A 25,695-nucleotide genomic window follows, 5' to 3' on the forward strand; every position below is an offset into this window, starting at 1 on the left:
CATTTCAGCTAGAATGATCTCATAGGGTAGACACATCTACAGCTGCTTACAGACTCTGTCTTGTCTGAGTGTAGGATATCACAGTTGAGAAGATCATTAAGGTATTTGGAGGAAAGTATTAAGAAAATTATTTGGGGGAAGTATTTTCCAGCTACTGGAGAATCTAATTTAAAGTGAAGTCTTACAAATGCTTTTTCAGGCTGGAATTCTTTAAAAACTTAGTGACAAAACACAAATGTAAATGACATTTTTGCTATTTGAAGTAAATTGTTAATAAATACTTGATCTCCTGGCACTCTGCCACCCCGCTCCAGTAAAGAAATATTTTCCTGCCCTAGTCTTTCCCTGTGAGCAAATCTTACCATAGTCCAGGCAGTTGCTTAACCAGACAAATCCAGAAATCTTTGTTGTATTTTTTCCTTACCTTCCTTTTCTGTCTTCTCCACCCCTTTCCCCTTCACAATTCATCAAGTTCTATTTCTTTTACATTTCAAATAGAGCCTGAATCTTTTTATTTCCATTACTTTCACCTTATGTTGAGTTACCATCATCTCTCAATTTAACCATTACAGCTGTCTCTTTAAATATCTCTATATTTCCTTTCATGTCCTCCTCCCACTATTCTTAGCAGTCAGAATAATCTTTTTAAAAACATAAAATTTGAAATCTTTAATAGCTTCCTATTGGTAGAATAAAATCCAAAAATTCTTATGGGGCTCACTAAGCCTGTATAATCTGGCCCCTGCCCATCCTCCCAGATTCATCTCACTGATTCTTACTGTGCTCCAGACTTTTTTTTGGCCGTTTGGACTTTTCGGCCTCTTTTCTGTTGCAAGACCATTTCCTCTGCTCATTCCTCTTCCCTTCTGCTCTTTGACTAACTCCTGCACGTTCTCTAGGTCTCAGATTAAATGTCACTCCTTAAGGAAGCCTTTCCTCACTCCATAATCTATGTTAGGTTCCCCTCTTATACACTTTCATTATTCCTTATGCTTTTCCTTCGTCATACTTGATATAGTCACCACAATTTATAATTATTTATTTCTGTGATACTTGTCTAATGTCTTTCTTTCCCCTAACTTCCTACTTTTTACCTTAACCCTCCAATCTCCTGTAAACTCTCTAGTAAATCTTTCTGTTTTGTTCCAACTGGATCTTTACTGAGTATCTAGAACACATTAGATCCTCAGTAGATATTTGTGGAATAAATTAAAGAATGAAGTTAATTGTTACTTTGTATTCTAGTATTTTTCTTAGTGATTCTGAATCTTAAAATGCATTGGATAGTGCTTTGGAGGATGCCAAGAGCATAATTTATAATACCACATTGATAAATTAGACCCCAAAAATGTTTAAAAATAGAAATCTGCTTTAAAAAAAAAAAATCCTAATTAATATATTCCTCTTTGGTTGGTGTTGATTATAACTACAGTTCTTTTTGGTTTTTGTCATAGACGAAAAAGGCGTAACTTCAGTAAACAGGCCACAGAAATCTTGAATGAATATTTTTACTCACACCTCAGCAACCCCTACCCCAGTGAAGAAGCCAAAGAGGAGCTGGCCAAGAAATGCAGCATCACAGTGTCACAGGTGAGTGAGAACTCTGTGGGTGTGTCTTGTTTCCCCAGTAATAGAGGAACCCTGTTCTTTCCTCAGCTCGTTGTCATCAAATTTCATATCTAGATGTTCCATCATCAGAGAAGATATAAAGAAAACAGGTATTTCCACATTTTTATGCAAACTTTTAAGTTTAGATAATTTTTTTAAAAATCCTAAGTTACAAGGAGTCAAGTAGTCACCTGCCACCCTAGTGTAAATCTTCCATAGAAAGGACATAAACATGCCATTGGAAGAGACACAGTTTAATGGCATGTAGTCCTGCTTTTCCCTATTTAGATGACTGACCTAAACTTCCACCAGTGAGAAGCCAGGTTATTTATTGCTGAAAGGAAATGTAATATAACTTTTTGGTGTAAGCTTTGAGGAATTCACCAAGTCCTTTCTTACTAACCATGCTATTAGGATATTTGGGTCCCAGTGATTTCTATGCTTCCTTGTTATCCATTAAACAGAAAAATTAAGTTAATTCCTGTCACTGTTTTGTATTTTGTTTTAAAGGTCTATTTGTAATAAATTGTGGCCCTAAAGTTAGCTGTCATCATCTAAACAAAAATACATTTCATTTTAAACAGATATACTGGTATTTAGATTGAGGATTGGCAACAAATAAATAAATAACTCTACCTCCTTAAAAAGTTGGTATTGGGTTGAAAATACAGTTTTATTTAAATACTCATACTGATGCTTATAGATTGTCATTTGAATAGTATTTCCTTATAGCATGCAGATGTGACAGTTACAACCAGTTTTTGAAGTGAAACTTAAGGAAAAGCTGACTCTTGCCAGAAATTTCAATGTTCCCTAGAAGTCACATAACACAAAAATTATAAAGTAGTTTCTAAATAAATACTACTGCTTGTATATCTGAAGTTCAAGATACTAAAGATCCCCTTCCCATTCCAATGAAAGTTTTATACCAGTATTTTGTCATTGTTATTTAAAGGAATAGTGGCTGGGGTTAAGATGTTATCCAGCTACTGTCTTGACATTAGTTTGCGTAGAACTTCCAGAGCAAACTTAGATTTATAATAACATTTTATTTAATAGTTATTGTCATTTTCCTATGGAATAGTGATACACCTTGATTTTTTTTTCCTCAGTTTGAAATGGAATATAATTGATTTATGTTACCAACTTACAAAACATGCATTTTATAAAACATTACTATCTGGGTTACGTAGTATTCATTGCCACTTGAAATATTAAGGAACAGTATAATTTGCTGGAGCAGACAGGGCAGGCGATATTAGAAGTCCATTTACGTCAAGTGGGTGTTTTCTGGTGTGTGCATTTCCCCAAACATTAATGAAGGGATTGGGCTCATGCTCAGCACCAGCCAATGATGCCAAGTCTGGTTTTCTGGCTTTTGCAACAGACTTAGAATTCAAATGTTTGCAGGTCCAATTTAAAATAATGTGTTTTTGTGGTTCCTTTTTTTTCTTCTTTTTTAAAATTTCTATAACATATTTACCACTTTATAACAGTCTGGTGTGAAGAAAAGTACCTAACCCTTACAGATGAGACTAATGTTCAGAGAAATTAATTGATTTGACAAGAGAGACAGGTCTTCAGGAGGGCTGGAGGTTCTTACACAGACGTTCTTGATAAAAAGGAAGAAACTGGATTTTTACTTTTTTCCTGCAAGAGGCAGTGTGATTCCTCTGAGAATCTCAGCCATAGAGTCCTGGTTTGTGAGGCACAGGCCAGGGCTTATATCACTAAGGCTGCATCATTTCCCCCTAGCTACTTTAGAGACTCCAGGCTAGTTAGTAGTCTGAGGTCTCCTTACTCATTAAACTGCTTATTCCAAAGCAGTGAATATTCAGTAAGCTAATTAAAATTTGTAAGTAAGATTTCTTTATTAAAAAATGTATTAAAATAAGAAGAAGCACGTTAAAATAATGATTAGAGCTGGGAAAAGGAAAGATGGCTCTCAGATCACAGTATCTTTCTCAGGTATCCATAAAGGCCTTTTCAGTTACTTTGGCAGTAGATAGAAGGCACAAGTAGATTTTACTGTGAGTATGCAATTGGTGAACTGGAGACAAGTTGAAGGAAAATGGCAGCTGTTTTGTTAAAGTGGTTCTTTCACACTGTCTTAAAAGAAGGCTACAGACCCTCTGTTCTATAAAGGCTCTGATTGTGTGTCCTGGTGGAGATGGGATGTCATTAAACAGTGTGCAAAGAACAAAGAAGCAGGTTGTAAAAAGATGGGAGCTTTGAGGATGCTGTAACACTGAGTACAGATAAGGCATCTCTGCGAGATTTAAAGAAAGCAAGGGAAGCCTCTGATTTTGTTGTTGTTGCCCTCTACAATTAGCCCTATAATTAGCACGTTCCCCAAAGCTTGCTCCAGTGATGTCAGGTATTATGTTTATTTTAGAAATGACTTTTTTAAAGGGAATCTCTAACACTGGTTTGACGTGATTCCCAAGCTAAGGAGAGATAGAGGCTATTTCCACCTCAGATGTAGTGTTTTTGAGTTTTCTTATACCTTAGAAAAAGCCACAATCAGAATCATGGTCCCTCCAGTTTTTGTTCCCGTCACCGTCTTTTGCCTATTTCTCCCTTGTGAGTATTCTCATCAGTGTCCCATTATACCTGTCCCTGATCATCGCATCTCACCTTTCCATTGCCTTGCTTCTGTGTGGCGTGTCAGACCAATAGGCCAATATATTAGTCAGGATCCCAGCGGAAAACAGATGGCATACTCAAATTAGAATAATTTAAGGAGAGTTTAATAAAGTGACTATTGACAGAAGTGTGGGTAGGGTGTAGTGAAACCACAAAGCATAATACTAGTAATACTAGGTTCTGTTACCCAACCAAGACAGATGTGTGGGGAACAGTAACTGAAGCCTTAAGTAAAGGCAGTGTTACAGTGAGGGAGCCAGGGGAAGAAGCACTCTGTCCTTCCTTTCCTCTCATCTCCTCTGTGACTTCCTTTGGCCAGAAGCCTGAGGGCATAGAGGTCAGCGTCTTGGGGCTCAGGCAAGGTGAGGGTGGATAGGGAGTAGTATATACAGTGTAGCTGAAGGGCAAAGACACCAGATGAGAATAGGCTCCGGATCCAAGGCTCCTGGCCTCCCACTTATGTTGACTCTCTGATTCTCCCACCTGGGACAGCAGGAATTCTCCAGTGATGCTCTTGGGCTTCCTTTGTCCTTGTCTTTGGCGTTTCTTCTCCTTTCCTGACTCTTCTGTCAGCTAAGTGGAGAGCATATTACTTTTCTAAAATGAGTATGGATTTTGAGAGTAGAAGCTACAAATAGTATAAATTAATTTTATCCAGTCAAAGGTACTTTTCAAAATTTTGGGCTATTTTTCTAACTCACTCAACAAGGACTGAGTGCCTGTTGTGTACCAGGCATTGTGCTTGGCACTGTGACAAACAAAGATGAATCAGATAGGGTTCTTTACCCTTAGAAATGTCAAATTTCTTGGGGGAGACAGACATGTTACTGACAAGATACAGAAGTTACCTGGGAGCCCTGGCCAGCATGGCTCAGTGGTTAGAGGGTTGGCTCCCACAGTGAAGGGTCGTGGGTTTGATTCCTGATCAAGGGCATGTACCTGGGTTGCAGGTTCAGTCCCCGGCCCTGGTTGGGGTGCCAGCAGGAGGCAACCAATCGATGTGTCTCACATTGATGTTTCTCTTCTATTTCTCTCTCTCTGTCTCTCTCCACCCTTTCCACTCTCTCTCTAAAAATCAATGGAAAAAATGTCCTCGGGTGAGAATTAACAACAGGAATAACAAAGTTACCTAGGAGAGTGTACAGGTGCCTATGGGTGCCATTTTGGAATATGGTACAAGGAAGGGTTTATGTTCTACTGAGAGGATAAGGAAAGTCTTCCAGCTTATTAACTCTGTGATTTCGGGCAAGTCATTTAACCTCACTGTGCCTCATTTCTTCATATATATAATTTAGATAAAAATAGCATGTATTTCATAGGGTTATAGGAATTTTGGTTTGATAATATATGTAAAGCACCCAACAGAATGCCTATCACAGAGTAAGAAGAAGATATAATAGTAATTATTATTATGCTGTTTTTCCTGCCCGGAAGGGTTTAACCTTTTCTGCCCTACACAAACATATAGATATCGTATTAATTACTATTCAAAGCTCATTTCAAACATCAGTTCTTCAAGAAAGCTTTGCTTGTACTCCCAGTTCACATCCTCCATTATATATTCTCATAGATTCTTATACTTTTCTTTAATAGTACTTACCACAATTATAACTAAATAATGAATTGTTTAATGCTGTTCCCCTAATAGATGGTGAATTCCATGTTGATAGGGACTGCAGTCTTATTCAGCATTATATTCTTCATGCCTAGCACAGTGTATAGCACAAAGGCACTCAGTAAATGTTTGTTGAAGAAATGATTTAGGTAAAAAGTCAAGCTTGAGCTTGATTGGGAAGGTCTGCAATTATGATGTTTAGATGTTTAGATGTTCTGCAGTTTTGTCTGCAGTTATGAGGTTGATCAGTTTACATGTCTATTTTGCATTAATTAATTAATTTATTAACTCAGCTGAATTTATGCAACTAGTGATTTCTGGTTATTATGCTACATATAACAGTGAATACAACAGAGATTCTGTCCTTGTGGCACTTATTCTAATGAAGAGAGAAGGATAATTGAAATATATGTAATTATAAATAATAACATATAATTAATATGTCATATGGTAAATAGGTGCTATGAAATGAATTATGGAAGATAACTATTTCTGGGTTGAGGTGTATGATCAGATTGAAAGATAATCCTAGCAGAGATGTGTAAGATCAATTTGAGAGGAAACCACTAGCATGAGAGTGACTAGATAGATTATTGGTATAATTCAGGCAAAAGGTGGTGAAGCTTCAAATTAGGCCATTTACAATAGGAAATGGATGGATTTGAAAAGTATTTTGTTGGTAGGACTGATATTTTGGAGACTGGGTAAATAATTGGATATGAATTTGAAGAGGAAAAAGTAATAGAAGATAGGTGAGGTTTTTAGCCTAGATAATTGAAGATGGTGATACTATTAGCTGACATAGGAAACACATGAGAAAGTGCTGGTTTGTTTGGGTGTGGGAGTGATTAAAGGTTTGTGATAGTTATGCTAGGTTTGCATTGCCCAGTTGGGAAATGGTCAGTTTGGAAATATATTTGAGGAGAAAGTTCAAAGTTAAAGGTGTAGCTTGGGAGTCATCCACTTAAGTTCCTAGTTGAGTCCCTGGGAATGGATGATGTTGCCCAGGGAATTTGCAGATAAGAAGGAAATAAGGCCAGGAGAAATGACTTTCCCCGGGTCATTTGTCAGTTTTGAGAAGGTGACTAAGAGAGATTAAGCAGTGCTTTTGATAATTTCGCATGGCTGACAGGGTGGGAATTGGTGTCTAGGCATCTGGGACTGTCCAACAGAGGCTACTTTATTTCCCTTGCTTTAGGTTAAGAAAAACTACTAGGGCTACATTCTAGTAGCAAGGGTATGTTTGAAGGACACAGACCCTCAAGGAGACTGTAAATCTGCTTCACATTACCTCAGTCCTTGAAACTGGATTGCTAGTACTTATAGGTGCCTGGAAAAAGCACATATACTTTTTTTGTGGAGAAAGATGGTGTCATTTTAGGCTTCAGCTTGTTTCTATAAGCAGAGCAAATACAACATTGGACATATAATCAGAAAAAAACACACAAACATACAAGAAGACATGACAGCATATATTGAAAGCAGCACAAACAACAGACAGTAGAAACAGATCCACAGAAATCTAGAAAATAAAAGGATCTGATATGGAATGTAAAATAACTATGCTTAATATATCCAAGGAAATAGAAGGCAAAATGGAGTTTTTGTCAGAGAGCTGGAAAACATGAAAAGGGTAAATGGGAATTTTAGAGCCAAAAATATAATAACCAAGATTAAGAATTCAGTGTATAGGTTTAAAAGCAGATCAGACATAGTTGAAGGGAGAATTAGTGAACTGGAAGATGGGTCAGAAGAAAATAATCATACCAAAGAATAGGGGGAAGATAATAGGGTAGAAAATCATGAGAGAGAGTAAGGGATATTGAGGATACAATAAGAAGTCTGCAATAAACGTAATTGGAATCCTAGAAGCAAACATAAGAGTGGGTCAGAAGCAATCCTTAAAATGGAAAGGCTGGTAACTTTCCAAAATCTATGGAAGATTCCAAACTGTAGATTCATAAAAAACTACATTCTCAAAAAAGAATTAATAAATAGAAATCCACACTGAACACAGTTAAAACAAAAGCTGCCAGAGGGAGAAAATGGGATTGCCTTCAAAGAAGCAGCAATTAGACTGGCTACTAATTTTTTTTTTAATTAAAACAATAAAGCCACAATACAGTGGAATGATATTTTTAAAGAAATGAAATAAATTAAATGTTGGTTTAGAATTTCATATCTACCAAAAATGCCCTTTGATAGTGGAAGTGAAATAAAGACTTTTTCAGTTAAAAAAGAAAGAAAGAAATAATAAAGTTTAATGGGTTTACAATATGTATTGAATTAAAATGCACAATGATAGTGCCTTGTAAGTTATGAAGGGAAGGGTAACTTTTCTAATACTCTTGAGTTTTCTGCAAAAGGTTATAAAAGTACCAATTAATATAAAAGTACCAGTTAGTGTTAGACTTAGTTAAGAATGTATAATCTCTAGGGTAGTCACTTAAAGAATACTGAAAGAGTATGTAACTTCCCAACTAATAAAGAAGGAAATGTGGAATAATTTTTAAAAATAAGCAATCTAAAGAAAGGTGAGGAAATAGAACTTGTGTACCTGAAACCTGTATATATAATTTTGTTAACCTGTATCACCCCAATAAATTTAATAAAAAGGAAAGAGTGTAAATGATTGCATGCTGGAAGTAATAGACAAATGTTATCAGACAAGATATAAAAGTGAAACCTAATTCTATGTGTTGTCTAAGAGACACATCTAAAACATAAGGACACAGAAAGAATGAAAATAGCAGTGTGGAAAAATATATAACATGCAAACAATAACCAAAACAAAGTTGGTGTTTCTCTGTTCTATCAGATAACGAACACTTCAAGGCAAAAAGTTTTACTAGAGATAAAGAGAGGCACTAAATAATGATGATATAGCAGTTCTATATTGATATGACCCTATTAGCAGAAACTCAAAAACATAAAGCAAAAACTTACAAAATTTCAAAGAAAAATAGATAAATCCAAAATCACTGTAGGAGATTTTTATATCTTTCTCTAACAACACACACACACATACACTCAGGATGTAGAACAGTGCTTCTCAAACTTGACCATGCATGAGAATGATCTGGAGAGCTTGTTGGAATACAGATTCCTGGGCCCTATTCCCAAAGGTTCTGACTCAAAGAGTCTGCAGTGGGGCCTGACAATTTGCAGTTTCCAGGTAATGCTGATGCTTTATGAACCACACTTGGAGTAGCACAGATACAGAAGATTTGAATGTCATGATTAGCAAATGACCTAATGGACATACATAGAACACGATACCCAACAAGTGCAAAATGCATGTTCTTTTTAAGCAGAGAAAAGTTATATTAATTTTTAAGTTAACAGAGAAAAGTTATGTTCTGAATCAGAAAACACTGCTCAATAAATTTTAAGTAATTTAAAACATAGAGTATGTTTCCTGACTGCAGAGGAATCAAACTAAAAATTAATAACAAAAAAGATGTTTGAAAATAAAACATTATACAGGGATTGGCAAAGTAGGCTTACAGTTGTTCAATAGACAATAATACAATAATTAATAATACAAGGATAAACTCTGTGTTTTGCATACTCACAACTGTAAGCTTACTTTTTGCCTACCCCTGTATTTCTTAATAACTCATAGGTTAATGAAACCACAGTGGAAACTGGAAAATGTTTTAATGGAATCATAGTGAAAATACAGCCTATCAAAATTCATGGGATGCAGCAAAAGCCATGCATAGAAGGAATTTTATAGCTCTAAACATTAAACATATGTTACATATACATGTATATATCGTGTGTGTATTATATACATGGGGGGAAGTAGAAAATCAGTCCATCTCGAGCTATTAAAGAACAATAAATTAAACCAAAAAGCTGGAAGGAAATAATAAAGATAAGAACAGAAAGAAATGAAATTTTAAAAAAATACAGTAGAACTCAACAAAACCAAAAGTTGGTTCTTTCAAGTCTCCCATCTCAGATTCTTATTAGTCCCCCTCTTCAAAGCAATTAACAAAGTCTTATATATTTTTTGCAAATATTTCTTAATATGCCTGTTCTTTGCAGATATTCATTCTGAACCATATATTATGCACTACCTTAAAAAAAAATTGGGGGCAATGGATATCTCATTAGATTTTATGGGGATTTTTGAGCTAATATATGTGGAATGCTTAGAACAGAGCTTGGCACTTAAGGAGCCCTATATAAATGTCTATAGCTGTTGTTACAAGAGGGTACGTGGTCGTGGGCAGGGTGGGGACGAGGGTAAGGTGGAATCTGAGAGGCCAAAAGTGAGCCAGGTCCCCTTCGCGGGAACGTAGTGCCTACTGAGCGCTCTAAATGTGTGTAGAATGAATGGTCTGGCCAGAGATGAGTCTGGCACAGCCAGCCAAAGCCCTGGGCTGGGGATTTGCCCTAGCAAAGCGCAGAGTCCAGAAGTGGAAGAGAGAAAAGCACTAATGGGCTACCATAACCCCTCTGGGACCTTGTCAGATGACTGGGCCGAAGATCAAGGGAGAAAAGTTCTAAAGTAATATAAATAGTTTCCTTTTCTCCCCTTAATTTCCTAAAGTTGGATATTTCGATCATGGCCCTGCAGGTACTCCAGATTTTTTTTTTTTTTTAAGTGTTGCTTTTTTTTTTTTAATCTTTATTGATTTCAGAGAGAGGAAAGGAGAGAGAGAGACAGAAACATCAATGATGAGAGAGTCATTGATCAAGCCCACAACCCAGGCATGTGCCCTGACCAGGAATCGAACCCTGATCGCCTGGATCCTAGGTTGACGCTCAACCGCTGAGCCACACCCGGCTGGGCACTCTAGATTTTTTTAACCTAAACTAAGTTGCATTACTTGTGTTCCATTTAGGCAATGGTACTATCATCTCTTATTACTTATTTTGAGAAATTGGGACTTTAACTCCAGATGATTGTATATATTTAGTATAAGAAGGTGCAGAAAAGTCACTCAGACCTCACTCCACCATAATTAAGTAGCAGTGTGACCTTAAGCTAATCACTTAACCTGAAGTTTCCATTTTTTGACCTGTGAAATTGGGATAATGATAATTTCTTCAGAGGTTTGAGGGCTAAATGAGATCGTGTATGTTACAGGGCCTGGCATATCACTAGTGCTCGATAAATGCTGATTTGTCACCCATTCAACCAGAGTTTTCTTGCTGGGTATGTTGTGCATACAGAGTCTTGTAAAGGTGCCGAAAGAAAGGGGGAACAGAGGCTGTGCCCTCCAACAAGCTAGTGTGCGAGCAGGGCCAGCCCCTGGGTTTTCATAGGCTCCGTGAAGCTGAGACCAGAGGGCCATGGGGTGCTGAGGGTCTCCCAAGTTGGGTTGTGTGTCTTTTCTTAGTCTCTGAATAGACCTACCCTTGGTGTATTATTTTCTCTAAAAATGTATGTGATTAATTTTAGTGAGAATTAATTATGTATGTTGAAAGGGTAGTATACCTTTTGAAGACAGGCATTCCCATTTTAAATAAATTCAGTGAAAATTTCTGGATTTTATAAAGGAAAGAAAACTGGGGTGTGTATATCGTAGGGAGTGGTGCTTGAATAAATAAGGATTTCCATGAAACAAAAGGCTTGGCTGTAGGACACTGGATATATTTTGATGTTTTCAGTTACAGGAATTAGATTTACATGACACTTATCCAGACAAAAAAATCTGGTCCATTGTTGTTTATTAAAGAGTGCTCTTGAGTTTTAATTCTGGGATGCTTATGTGTTGCTTGGTGAATGGCTCTGCCTTTCAGTGCAGCTGATGGGAGGCAGTTTCACAGTTGGGTTGTCAGTATTTCAGAATCTGCCAACGGCTTTCTGTGGAGCCTATGAAGGAACCTATTCGGCTGTACACCTAGCACATTTTTATTTTTTAAATGAGAATTTTAAAGAAAAACATCTTTAACTGAAAACCTCATCTGTGGTCATTTAGAACCACCCCTCAGCACGTGTTTTAGGGAGACGGATGGTGTCATCTCTTCTCCATGTACTGTGGCCGGGAGGCTGACGTTTTATATACTTTTGCAGATGAACCTCTTTGTGAATGTCATGAGCAGTTATCCGTCTATCATGCATAGAGTAGAAAGGGCAAAGCCAGATTGTGAGGGTGTCAGTACATTATGGCAATAAAATTTTTCACAGCCTCAAATAAAAAAAATATAGTACTTGACAAGTGAATCTGTTTTAAATTATTTCAAATACTATGGAAACTGAATTTCTATTGTTCATGCCTTCCATTAGAAGTGGTTATGTTTCAACTTGGTTTTCAAGGCAATTGTTAGGAATTTGGAACTTATTTTCTAAAAAGAAAAAAGTGGTTTAGATTCTTGGGCTAGCCCACATTTTAACAACAAAAGAGCCAAAATGTTTTGCACTGAAAAGGTAGAATATACTTTTGTAGCCCTAGCCATTTAATGCAATGGAAAAGAAATAAAATTGAGTAAACAATTTTTAAATTTTTTATAATTAAGAGTATTAATTAAAAACAGTTCTTACTACATAAGGCATCATGGAAAAAGCACAGGAAAGGCTACGTGACCTCAGGCAAGTTATTACATAAACTTTCTGACCTCAGTTTCTACATTAGTAAAACTGGGTCTTATCTAAATGAGATAATTCATGTAAAGTTCCTGATACAATGGCTGCTGTTGTAAATATAGGTACAAGTAGGATATAAACTCATGTTTCCTACAAATTCTAGGTCCAGTACATTGTTGTGCAGGTGGCTGTGCTGGAGCAGGAGTGAGAAGGGACACGGAGGCATAGTGGCCCCGCAGGTGTGGGGAGGCAGGAGCTCTTGGTCCAGGTCTCCTCTGGTGGGACATTTATTATGCTGAGCTGTGTGGGGGACACCCCCTTTTCCCTTCTCTTACTGCTGCCTGTGTTCCCCATTCCTGGTAGCACTGGGAACATAGACTGGCTCTCCCCAGAATTCGAAGCTCCTGTGAAAAGGCTGACCTGATATTTGTGACTACAGGGAGCAAGTGTAGCCTGTAGAGGGTTTTGTTGTTGTTGCTCTAGTTGCTTGTTTGTTCTAAGAAAAGGGAGAGCTAACATTTATTGGGTGCCTAGTATATCTCAGGCATAGTCCTGTGTATTTTCACATGTTATCTCATTTAATGTTCATGACAGCCCTGTGAGGACTGGGCATCGTTATCCCATCTTGTACACCAGGAAAGGAGAACGTTAGATGACATGACTTGACCAAGGTAACACAGCTGGGCAGTCAGAGCTGAGACTCACACACAGATCTGTCCGGCTCCCACGCGCTTGCTCAGCTGCCGTCTGGTTCTCAAGGGAATGCACACATGTGGTTATCTACAGTGTGTCCCGCCTTTCTGTCCTTATACTGAACGTGCACCCTTGGGAGGGCGAGGAGCACAGTGAGATTTAGTTTATTAACACCATTAACTTTAAAAATTGAACAGTCTCTCGCTTCCATCCCTCATTTCAAATTGAATCATATAATGGGGATGAGAACATATTGATTAGGGAGAAACTATTTATTAGAGGTAAAATTGTTTACCATGTAAATATGCTACATGTTCCATTTTACCCGACTTGGTATTTCAGCATTTCATAATCTGTTGCGTTTAATTAGGCACAGTACATAAAGTATGCGTCACAAGTAAACATGGGAAACACAATCGCATATTTTTCTAAGATTTTTGCTTCATAAATTTTTAGTTTGCTAATCTCAATAATGATGTTTTAGTGTCAGCTGCTTCTTTTTCAAACAAGTGCTGATCCTCTCCCTAATGTGTTTCATGCAGGGAAGCAAAACTAGGGATGAACTCTGTAAAGTTCCACACTTCTGCGTCTTGAAGATTAAGTCTTTCAATAATAATTTTTCTTTTATTTAATATTGTTATTTAAGTGATAAGTAAGTGTAGTAATAGAATTTGAAATGTAAGATACAACTAATTCTAATTAATAAATTGGCTTTCAGTGACTGTAGAGACATCGTAGATAGTTTAGCTTTTTAATTTGAACATGGAGTTTTTCTGAAACGCAAAATGATCTGAGAAATTTTAATCACTTGAGATTTACAAAATGTCTGATTTTAATTAAGAGTTCTTGGACCTGAACCCCATCCTCCAGATAGAATACAGGAGTGGGATTGTTGGTTTCTAGAGTTGATCTTTAAGATTGTTACATGAGTTCTAAGTGATTGTTTTAAAAAGCAGATTGGTTACTCTTTTCATTGAAAAGTACTTTTTTTTTTTCCTGATTTAAAAAATTGCATATCTGAAATCAATTTGTGTAATACTTGAAAATGTACAAAAAACACAAAAATAGAAATTACTTATAAATCTACTCTAAAAGATAATCACATATTGGTACATGTTACCTAGTAATTTTTTTTCTGTGCACACATGCATATGTGTATATGTGTGCATGTGCACAACTATATATGTCTATGTGTGACTATTTTTAAAAAATTGATTTTAGAGAGAAAGGAAGGAAGGGGGGGGCATCTGTTTGTTGTTCCACTTATTTATTCACTCATTGGTTGATTCTTGTATGTGCCCTGACCCGGGATAGAATCTCAGCCTTGGCCTATCAGGTCAACTCTCTAACCAACTGAGCTATCCGGCCAGGGCTATGTGTGACTATTTTCACCCCCCAAAAGTTCTTATGCTGTATGCAAAGAAAAAAAATGCTGTTTTTCCCTCTTTATGTTATGGATATTTTCCCCACATCAGTATTCTTCCTCAACATGATTTTCAGTCAGTGATCATATCTCATTATACAGGTGTGCTATAAATTAATCTCCTTTTTTTGGCTATTAAACGTAGGACTGTAGGAAATCTTTTGGCACATATATTTCTAAATATTTCCTCAAAATAAGTTCTCAGTAAGGCTGAGTCAGAGGGTATGTACATATTTGCTAGCCTATTCTCCAGAAAGGTTATGCTAAATATAAGTAAACTTTATCTACCCCTTTAGGTTGGTTTCTTTAATCAGAACATTTTTGAGTTCCTGAAGCTGGCAAATTTGTTCTTTGTCTAGCCCCAAAAGGTCATTGTGACACAGCCCTGTTTTTGTAGCTGGAGGTCTTTACTAGGCACACCTGACCCAGGGGGCTCCCATGCTGTACTCACAAAAAGAAGTTAGCATGTACTCAGAGTTAGTCTGCTCATGTAAGACATCAGTCTCGAACTAGGGTATGCATGCTCCACAAAGTAAGTGGAGATTTTCCGAAGGGGGCTAGGGCGTCCCTGGTTTCAGGGTTTTCACTGGCCAGCTTTTCTCATGTATGTATGTACTCCTTCCTGAAATCCAGGTGCCTTGGAAAGCTGTTCTGGTGGAAAGCATGTGTGGCTTTCCTTTTTCCCTCCTCCCCTTTCCCATCTGGCCTTTTTCTACTTTATAAAAGGGGTATTCTCACCCAGTACAATGGCTTATTGCCCCAAAGTGTGTGAAATATTAGTGATAACCAAACCTTCAGTCAGGATTTTATAACTCCACACCCTCTGATTAAGAAATGCGTGTGTGACAAACTCTTACTTTTGATGGTCAAAATAAGTTTTAATTTATCAAAACAAACATTTGTATTGCTTTGATAAATTTTAGACTAACTGTAATGATAGCTTAATCCAAAAATATATGTTAAACATGTAGAGCCTTATAATTACAGGAAATAAAAACATTTTAAAATTTTCCATTTCCATATGTTTCTATTGCAGAGCATGAAAGTATATTGCATTTAAGATAATATGGGAGGGAAACAAAATGGAAATACTCTTCCAAGAACAAAAAAGAACCCAAAATTTTTAACTGTTAATGAAAAGCAAGTTTGTTTGTTTTTAAAATGGATAGTGGATATCAAATTGCTTTGCTATTTAGATTTGGTTGGATACGTTTAAAGAATAGTGCTACTGTTTTATTTTAAAATGTCAACATTTATAACTGAAATAACATTGTTTACAGCTACATAAACTTATAATGAAAAATTGTAGATGCCAACTTTAAAAATGTGCAAAGGAGGAAAAATATGTGAGTGGGTACCTGACTTTTCAAGATTTCTTTAGGGAGTATTCTAGCAAAAATGTGTAGACCGCTGGTACTGGACAGGCACCTGGATGAAAAAGCTGCCTCATCTGGCCTCAGGTGGTCTCACCGGGACCCATTCCCCACTGGACTTTCTAGAAATCTCATGCTCCAGCTCAGTCTGCCCTCTGCTCAGCTGGCACTTAACTGAGCCCAGGGGGGCGGGTATGAGAGCCTGCAGCCCGTCTTCAGGCTTTTCCTTGCCTAGAGCACTCTCCCTGGACAGAGCCTGCCAATCCTCCAGATGCCTTTACTCTTGCTCATCCCGATACCCATGCCTGCCCCCCTCTCACTGCTCCCCCATCCTCCCTAATAGAAATATTCCTCACTCGATAGCCCCTCCACTCAGATGTCACCACATCCATGTCAGCACTCCGTGACGGTCTGAGTGGTTTCTCCTTCCTCTTTCACTACAGAGGGGGCCTAGAGGTTAGGAAGGGAACAGAGAATAAAGTAAGAGAGTAGAGTAAGTCTCTGGGATCTTGGAGAGGCCTAGGGGAGACAGAGACGGGGCAGCAGCTTATGTTTGTGGTTTGTTTGTGTCAGCACAGCTCCTAGAGGTTTGTACCTCTGAAATACGGAGTCTCAATAAAAATGCTGTTGAAGTGAACTGAATTGAAGCTGAGGTCCAGTTCAGGTTCCATCTTACCTTGGAAGTCTGCTGTGATTTCCCAGACCTGCTGGAACTTTTCCTCCAAATTCCTGTGGCACTTAGAATCTGTACTGGACAGCTCAGTGTGTGATCGTCACTGCCCTGCATTTTTTTGCCAATTATTTTGTGTGTCTAGCATTGCTTTCATAACCAGATTGTAAGCTCCAGGTAGGTGAAGAGGTACATGTTTATTTTTTCATCTTTCCATGGCACCTAGTACAGTATAGCAGGTCCTCGAATAACATTATTTTGTTCAACATCATTTCATTATAACATTAAGATACTGTAGGAACTTAACTTTTGTTTATATCAATTAGCCTATGGTAAAATTGGTTTCATTATATGTTGTTTTGCTTAAAGTCACAGAACCTATCAGTGACCTTAAGTGAGGCCTTACTTAACAGGTACTCAGTAAACATACACCATATGATTATAAAACAGGAAAAAGCTCTGAGGGGGAAGCTCTGGGAAGCTCTGAGGTTGAAATCTGGATCCATCACACTTTGCTCTGTGATTTTTGGGCAATTTGTGTATAGTCCAGAGCTCTTGTTTCTTCATTGATGAACCTGGGTGGTAGTAATAGCTAATAGTTATCAGATAATCACTATGTGCCCAAATCATTAATGCATCCAACAATTCCCTGAGGAAGATACTACTATTCTTCTTCTTACTCTCATTGATTATGAGAGGAGACACTAAAATAACTAGAATAACCTGCTCCAAATGCTCAGAATAAATGGCAGAGTGTGGTTTTGAAACCAGACCCTGAGTCCCAAGCACTTACCCATTATGTGAGACCACCCACTCTGACTTACCTACTTCAGAGTTGAAGGTTCTAAGTGAGAGAAAGGTTCTGAATACCTTTTGAAGACGGTAAAAAGGCAATACAGAAGTCGAATTTAATTGTATTTGGAAAAGAGTTTTACTCCCCCTCCCCCAGCTTTATTAAGATATAAGAGCACTTGCAGGAGGGACCACATGTGATCTGTAACTTTTGGTGCGTCCTACTGTGTGAGACTAGAGGTTCTTTTGCAACTAATTGTATCCATTTCTTTTTTGTGGCGAGAACATTTAAGACCTTCTCTCTTAGCAACATTTAAATATATGATACAGTATTATTAGCTGTAGTCACCATACTGTACATGAGATCCCCACACTTGTTAATTTTATAAATGATGTTTGTACTCTTTGACCAAGATCTCCCACCCACTCACCCCCAACCTCTGGCAACCACCCCTCTACTGTCTATTTCTCTGGTTTGTCTCTTAGATGCCACATATAAAAACATTTTGCTTTTTAAAAGCAGTTGGCAATCAGCAGCTGGATGAAGTTGGGGAAAATGCATGGCTATAGTAAATGGGAGAGACCGGAAGCTTTTCTGGCCACTTCTTGGCTTTGCAGAGGGCTCCAGAAAATTAGCAGCCAGCAAAACGTTCACTGTTCATTCCCCTGATTGCCAAAAGCTCACAGTCTGGGAGCTGATAGCAATGAACATCAGTAGAAGGAAGAGAGTACTTGTGTTTTTATTCTCATTTTTAATTGATTTTGAAATTCTTGCCTGGCCCTTCGCCTTTTGCATAGTCCAGAGTCATGAATCCTTGATACGTGGCTCAAAAGAGAAGCACAGGACAGTGTATTCCCTTTCTCTCCACCAATTTCCTGCCTGTGTTTCTATTTGGGGACCAATGTACAGACCATTAGAGTTCAGAGATGGAGCAAGCTCTGCTCTGCTTAGTGCCCCATGTATACAGCGTGGCTCCACTGAGAGCACTTATAGGAGGGACCACATGTGATCTGTAGCTTTGGGTGCCTCCTCCTGTTTGAGGGTAGAGGTTCTTTTGCAACTAATTGTGTCCATCTGTTTTTAAAGGGTGCGGGGGGGGGGGGGGGGGAAATCCTGAACTTAGGTGTCGATTTATACATTAATTACGTTGATCTCAGTTGCAGCAGTATGGTCTTAATAGCTGTATTGCTGCAATGCCCAAATCTGTGATATCTGAATGTGACGTGCATATTTTAATTTGAGAAATAGTTTAACATTTTTAGATATTCATTTAGATGTGGTTATGCAGGTTAAACATAACGTATGATCACTGCTTCTTTCATTGCTTCCAATTAAACCTTGCTTGTTAGTTTAACCTCTAGGTAATCCCATCAAACAATTGATGTCAAGGAAACACTGCCCACAGTAGCTTCAGATGAGTGGCCATTAATTTTAATTGCCTTGATATTAAAGATTAAGAAGTATTGGGACTAGCAGAATAGAAACGATCTGATGTCAAGCAAATCCACTTGCTAAAGCTTCCCCAGGCTGCTGGTGATATTAAAATTTTACTGTGAGAATTAAATAAACCTTTATTAGTGATGACTGTTGTTTGATTGGTCCAGGGGTATGCATAAACACAGGATTCTTACATATCTAGAGATGAGACCTTTGATGGTACAGAGATTCCTCAATTATGAAACTGTTAATAAAGCTGTAATCTGATTTTCCTGGCTAGGTTTCATTAATGTATTATAGCTTCTCTGATTGTCAAGGTAATATTAACTACAAAGCACGGAATCCAACAGAGAATTGTTTAGAAGAAGAGAATTTTAAGATGGGCCTTTGTTGCTAAATTCAGAGTTGGGGAATTTTCATTAATTATGCTTAAGAAATGCCAAATTCCCTTTCAACCAGGAGTATCTCCCTTTGCACTATAGATATATTCAATATTTAACTCTTTCAAAGGCCTGACAGTCTTATTCAGACAAGCTAGAGTAGTAGTATATATTGAAGGAACTGGCTAGGTCTGCCTCCTGAGCTGAGAACACACTCATGAAAGGTGAGGTAGGGTCTAAGAGAACTTGCATTAACAGGCATAATCAGAATGGATACCATTAGGGTCCCTTTTCTATCTTGATTTAGAACTTTTGTTTTTAGAGCCAGATAAGTCTTGAGTGGGAATGGATTCTAATAGTCACTGAGGCTGACTTCTCCTGCAGAAATCCCTCCCAGAGCATCTGTCTCCATCCTCGTGGAGGCCTGGGCACCCTGTCAGCATCTCTGGCTTCTCCCTCCCCCTGACCGCCACAGCTGGTCCATGGCCAAATTCTGCCTATTCTTCCTCCTTGGTATCTGCCCTGTCCACTCCTACCTAATGCTCTGTCTGGCTCAGGCCCTCATTGCCTCCTTACCTGTGTACTTTCCTAACTCCCTTTCACTACACAATTACCATGCACATCAATCCCAAGCATGTGTGGTTCAAAGAAGGGAGGGCAGACAAGGGCAATGGCAGGGGTGGGGTTTGGTCCCTCAGGGCTGTTGAGAGCTTGTATTGTGACAGTCTAGATGTTGGAACTAAAACCAATGAAAGGGAACCAGGTCTTAGTTCCAAATAGAGAGCTTCCTATCCATTAGAAGCGTTTAACGGTGGAATCAGAGACTTTGTGAGGTAGTGCCACATCTCTGACGGTGCAGGTGCCATGAATAGAGAAGGAGACACAGGTTTACAGGACACGTGAGTTCTTTTTTAGCCCTACTGAGCTGGAGGTTGTGGCAGAACATTTGTAGGAAAATGTCTTAGAAATTGAGAACTGAAATTCTTCAGAGGAGTTAGGGATAGAGATGGAAATCTGGGAGCCACCCACACAGAGACGACAATGGAAGTGATTGCCATGGATCAGATCGCTCAAGGAGAAGGGAGAGGACCGCGAGCTGAGTGTTGGAGCACACGCACACGCACACGCACACACCCTGGTGTGTCAGGGAGGGAGTTGAAGCAGGAGCATAATATCATAGAAACCATACAAAGAAAGTGCTTTAGATAGGAGGGTGGTAATTACAAGTATCTGATACCTCTGAGGTCAAACAAGTTGAAGAGAGAGAAAAGGCCATTGTATTTGGGACAGGTGTGAAGCCTGTTGTAACCACCTCAATCAACTACCTAGGCCTTGAGATTGTTAAGATAAAATGAGGAAAAGTAGGCAAAGGGCTCTGTGTAACGCTGGGCGAGCACATAGGAGATAGTCATTAGGTGATAATGATGGTTACTGTTGCTATTTGGTATGAAGGAAGGGATACATACAATCCTTTAGGGGAGAGAAATGCTGGTGGGATAGAAGTAGCGAAGGAACCCTGCTATGGCTCTTCAAAGAGTGCCTGCATGTGTGCGCACACAGTGATGCCCCAGGAGGGAGCCGCGGGCGGGCAGCGGCAAGGCCAACATTGTCGTCCTCATGTGTCTCCCCTGCCAGGGCTCTCTGGCTTCTTTCAGAAGGATGAGTGCCATCGGTTGAAGAATGAGAGTTCTTTTCCCAAGCAATTAAAGACTTGGCAAAGATGGCAAACAAGCGTGCCCATTGGCATAAATTGGATTGGATGGCTCATACCATTCCTTCTTTTTCCTCGAGGCCCTGAATAGCTGTTCAGGATAAAACAGTGACCCACCCAGCCTGACGCCATAGCAACATTTCCCTTTGACATATTATTAAGAAATTAATGAAAAGTATTTTTTAACTGTTACTTTAACAAGAGAGGTTAGAGCCTTTTACATAGCAGTTTGTACCTTCTTATAAATTGCTGTGTGGATTTTAGGTGCTGCCTTCTGTAGCTCACCTACAGGCGCCTGACACATAATGCAGCTGAGCCGTGACTTGGGCGGAAGTTGTGCTGTCAGTGAAATGTGCTGACATCTGCCTGTGGACAAGATCCTCTTTAGAAATCTCTCCCATTTGCAATGGCTGACATCATAAGTAGTTTGCAAAAGAAATAAGTATAGTTCACTGGATGGAATCAGAGCCGCTGCTGTGTTTTTGCATTTGACTTTGCTGGAGTTATATGAGTCTTCAAGTTGTGACCGTCTCACATGTTAACTGCAGAGCTCGAGCAGCCATCTTGGCAGACAGACGGCATCTTCTGAGGCAGGAGTCAAAGGGATTTTTCATCCATTACTAATCGATGTTACTCTTTTCAGCAGACCAAACATGATTCTACTACACAGCTGCCAAAATTGTTCCAGACCCAGAAAGAATAGTTATTCTTTCTCAAGTATTTCTTGTTATTTACCTAACTTAACAAACGTTTCCTTTAGCTTTCAGCTCCTTTTGGGGGGACTGATCACTTATATACTAATTGGTATACACCAATTGAATATTTTTTTTATGAACGTTTTAGTGTTGCTGTGGCTGACTCCAGGAAGCAGCATCATTCCAAGAGCGTCTGAGGTTTGCAAAAAAGAAAGTGAACCCGCCAAACAGTTATGCATCACCCACAGGGTATGATTGCAGACTCCGAATTGAGTGTCTCCCAAAGGATCCCCTTGGTGTCCAACAGTTACTGGAAGTTTGACTGTTTCACTCTCTGACTTCTCTTCTCCTCGCTCATTGCTCTGTGATTTGTAGGTATCCAACTGGTTTGGCAACAAACGAATCAGGTACAAGAAGAATATCGGCAAGTTTCAAGAAGAAGCCAACCTCTACGCTGCAAAGACAGCCGTGACAGCCGCACACGCAGTGGCCGCAGCTGTGCAGAACAACCAGACCAATTCGCCCACCACGCCAAATTCTGGTGCGTACTGGGTGCTCACTCCCTGCTTAGCCCGGGCAGCCTTATGCCACGAAGCCCTGTCCCACAGGCCAGGAAACAAGGGCCCTACTGAGGACACAGTGATTTTATTATTATTTTAAAATGTTTTTTAACTGATTAATAGAGAGAGGGGAAGGGAGAGGGAGGGATAGAGAGATAGAAACATTAATGAGAGAGAAACATCATCGATGCTGCCTTCTGCACGCCCCCTACTGGGGACTGAGCCAGCAAGCAGGGCATGTGCCCTGACCAGGAATCGAACCGTGACCTCTTGGTTCTTGGGTCGATGCTCAACCACTGAGCCCCACCAGCCCGGCAGGACACAGTGGTTTTGTAAAGGAAGATTTATATAAAAATGCAAGCTTGTTCCTGGGATGGGTGAAGATTTTTACAGAGCCTGTAAAAACCTATTGTTCATAGTGAGTTCCACTCGCTACTGGTAGGTTCTGGAACTTTCACACTTTGTAGTGGTTTTTAATTCAGCAATTAGGCAAAGTGCCATCACTAATGATTATTTTAACTACATTGTTCTTATGTCATTTTAAGGTCAATAGTGCCTGTCAAGAATGAAATAGCAGAAGTGGGAAATTTCTGTTGCTAGAACGTTGGAGCGAAGTAGCCGTGCTTTCTGTCTGACGCAGCCGCGGACTCCGGTCTGCTGCCCTTCTTAGCATTTTGTCAGCCCCTGTGCTGCTTGCTGGGATTGGTAGGCGGTTAGCTGTGAGGGATACGGGCTTAGTGCAAGGCTGCAATATCTGGGTTCCTCACACAACACATTTTGGCCAAATTTTATGTGTCATTTGGGATGGAATTAGAAACATCTTAAAATTATAGGGCACTTGAGTAACAATTGGAGATGTGCAGCTAGTCCAAACTGATGGATGTGGGAAACAGTTCAAGGGGTTTTCTAAAGAGATCTGTTACTATATCTTTCAAAGTTCAGAAAATGAGGGGGAGTTTTGTTTGTTTCGTTGTCTTCCTCCCTCTTCTCTCTCCCACCCGCCAGGTTCTTTTTAATAGAACATGAGAACAGATGAAAGAAAAGTTAGGTAGAATGTATGGCTAGGAAGGAGCTTCGGAAAAATGTTCCTTCTCTGGGTTGTTGTCCACATGGCAGCTAATGACGTGAAGAGCAGTTTAATGATTAAATCCTAGAGATAAATGAAAACGGGATGGTTCCAGGCCAGCTACAGGGTGTTTTTCTGTGGATTTCGATTTTCTCTCTGTTTCTTACTGGGGGTTCCCCTTGGTAGGACTCTCCGAGCTGTAGCGTGACCCACACGACCTAGCTCTCTGGAGTTATTCTTCATCCTCTTAGATCGGAAATGCTTCGTGTTGTGCAGACCTTTCCCTCTGTGCCTGTCCTCCTTCCCTGCCTCTAGGTCTGTGAGGATTGTGTGTAGCTCTCTGTTATTCAGCCACTTAACTCTTTCCTTTCCAGGTTCTTCTGGTTCTTTTAACCTCCCAAATTCTGGGGACATGTTCATGAACATGCAGAGTCTGAATGGGGATTCTTACCAAGGGTCCCAAGTCGGAGCCAATGTGCAATCACAGGTAGGAGAAATGCCCCAACTGGGGCCTTTCTAGCAGGGTAGGGTTTGGGCTCAAAACTCCTTACTCTCACCCCATGGAAGTGGTCTGCACATCTGTGCAGGACCTGGGCTGGGCGCTTCCAAACGTGACCCATTTGCCCCACCATTTAATTTAATGAGAAGTCAAGCGAGCAGTGACTTTTGACGATTCAAACTTGATCAACTTTGTGAATGCATTCGGCTCTGGCTTGAGCTCATGGAGAGGTTGGGGGCATTTTATTTTTATGCCAAAATAGACCAGAAAAATTGTGTGTGCCAGTGTGTGTATGATTTAAAAACATATTATTGTTTTATGTCTATTTTTTTTAAGTCAGAATATAAAAACCTAAGTTCTTAAAGTATATTTCAGGTTCAGCATTTTTCTCTTCCTATTGAGAATAGTTTTTATGCACATAGATGTGTGTGTGTGTGTGTGAGTGTGTGTGTGTGTGTGAGAGAGAGAGATCCAGTATGCATATTTATAAGTAGTTTTCACCCACAGTCAGCACACGCATTTGGTTGGTGTAGATGGAAAGTTTGCATTGCCATGAAGATGTTACTCTTTGGCTGGCATAAAAAAACAAAGATGTGTGAGTTTAAATATGCAAAGAGTTGTTGAAATTCTGCCAGTCGCATTTGATTGATAATTTGCCTTTCATTGAAAATGCTAAACCCTCGTGGCACACATAATTCAAATTGTTTCCTTTTGTAAGTGATGATGTTTTAATAGATTTGTGATGATGAATTTCGTTTCGTCTCACGTCTAGGTGGATACCCTCCGTCATGTTATCAATCAGACGGGAGGCTACAGTGATGGCCTTGGAGGAAATTCACTGTACAGTCCACATAATTTAAACGTGAGTACTCTGGGGAATCAGACTTGAAGAGCTGTAAGAACAGTGTCAGGTAAACGGCGACTAATAAGTAAATTAATGGCCATTTGACTTGGCTTCTTATCTTGTTGGCAGGTGGGGAAGGCAGTGTTTTCACTACATATTATTTTATGAACTTAAACACTTGATGTTACCTGTGTGCGCTTAGAAGTCCTCACAGATGCCCAGAGTCGCTGCGCTCTGTCATCAAGAGGGACTTAAACACCAGCCCATTAGGATGCCATCTCCTACTGTCCATGCTGTGCGGTCCCGGGGAGATGAAGAACAGGGCATTTATCTTAGAATCGAGCAGCAGGAAAAATTCCCCAACACAGCCCAGGGGAAGGGGACAGCCTTGGAGGGCCCAGCAGATCAAAGCAAGCTGGACAGAGAGCTCTGTTCTTCAGAGCAGTTTGCTATGCTGTCAGCATGGGCTACAAACATGCCTCTCAGTGTCTTAACAGCCTCTCAGTTTTTAATTATGGAAGAAATAATTTTGACTTTTGTAGCCATTTCACCAAAACTTTACTTTTCCCCTGTGCCCTAATATGGATGGAAAATGGCTAAAGCTCTTGAAAGGGAGTGGGGGTGGGAGGATAGGGGGATTGGGTCACCAGGGTGGAGCTTGGCGGGGGGGGAACAGAATCTAGGATTCCAGACTTGGGGAGGAAATGAACTGCCCAGCACATGGTGGGAGAGTCAGGAAGAAAATGGACAAGCTTCTCCTTTTTTAGGTCCTTGGCTTGCTATGAGAGTAAATATTAATGATTTAAAAAGTGATTGAGGATGTTCAATTGTAAAGGGGAAAAAGGACCATTAAATACTCAAATCCTTTACATTTGAAATGTCAAATCTTTCTTTTTGGGTTTATAAATAACTCATAATAACCCACAACAAACCATATAAAAAGCCTTTTAGTTGCATTTCTCCTTTTTCATTTAAGTGTTTTGAAATGCTTCAGAGAATGTGCGATATCCTTATCAACATGATAAAATATGAAACTGTGATTGCCTGCAGCGTTTTACAGACATGAATTCCATCTTCACTGATGAGGCTTGATAAGGCGCTGTTGTATAATACAGTGCATAATCTCAAACCACCAGAGTAA

The 25,695-nt window shown here is 39.4% G+C and overlaps 1 protein-coding gene across 2 annotated transcripts in view; it reads left to right on the plus strand.

Annotated features, from left to right (window-relative positions):
- PBX3 (PBX homeobox 3) overlaps positions 1 to 25,695 on the plus strand; it is a 177,044-nt gene that overhangs the window by 148,201 nt on the left and 3,148 nt on the right. The window contains exons 5-8 of one of the 2 annotated variants that reach the window (XM_016210976.2): positions 1,455 to 1,590; positions 21,961 to 22,126; positions 23,586 to 23,698; positions 24,483 to 24,572. In XM_016210976.2, the coding sequence (XP_016066462.1) occupies positions 1,455 to 1,590; positions 21,961 to 22,126; positions 23,586 to 23,698; positions 24,483 to 24,572 (505 nt within the window). The remainder of the gene's footprint in view (positions 1 to 1,454; positions 1,591 to 21,960; positions 22,127 to 23,585; positions 23,699 to 24,482; positions 24,573 to 25,695) is intronic. The other variant, XM_016210978.2, reaches the window with a different exon arrangement.

Source organism: Miniopterus natalensis, chromosome 12 (assembly GCF_054644295.1).
Source record: "Miniopterus natalensis isolate mMinNat1 chromosome 12, mMinNat1.hap1, whole genome shotgun sequence".
Lineage (NCBI taxonomy): Eukaryota > Metazoa > Chordata > Mammalia > Chiroptera > Miniopteridae > Miniopterus > Miniopterus natalensis.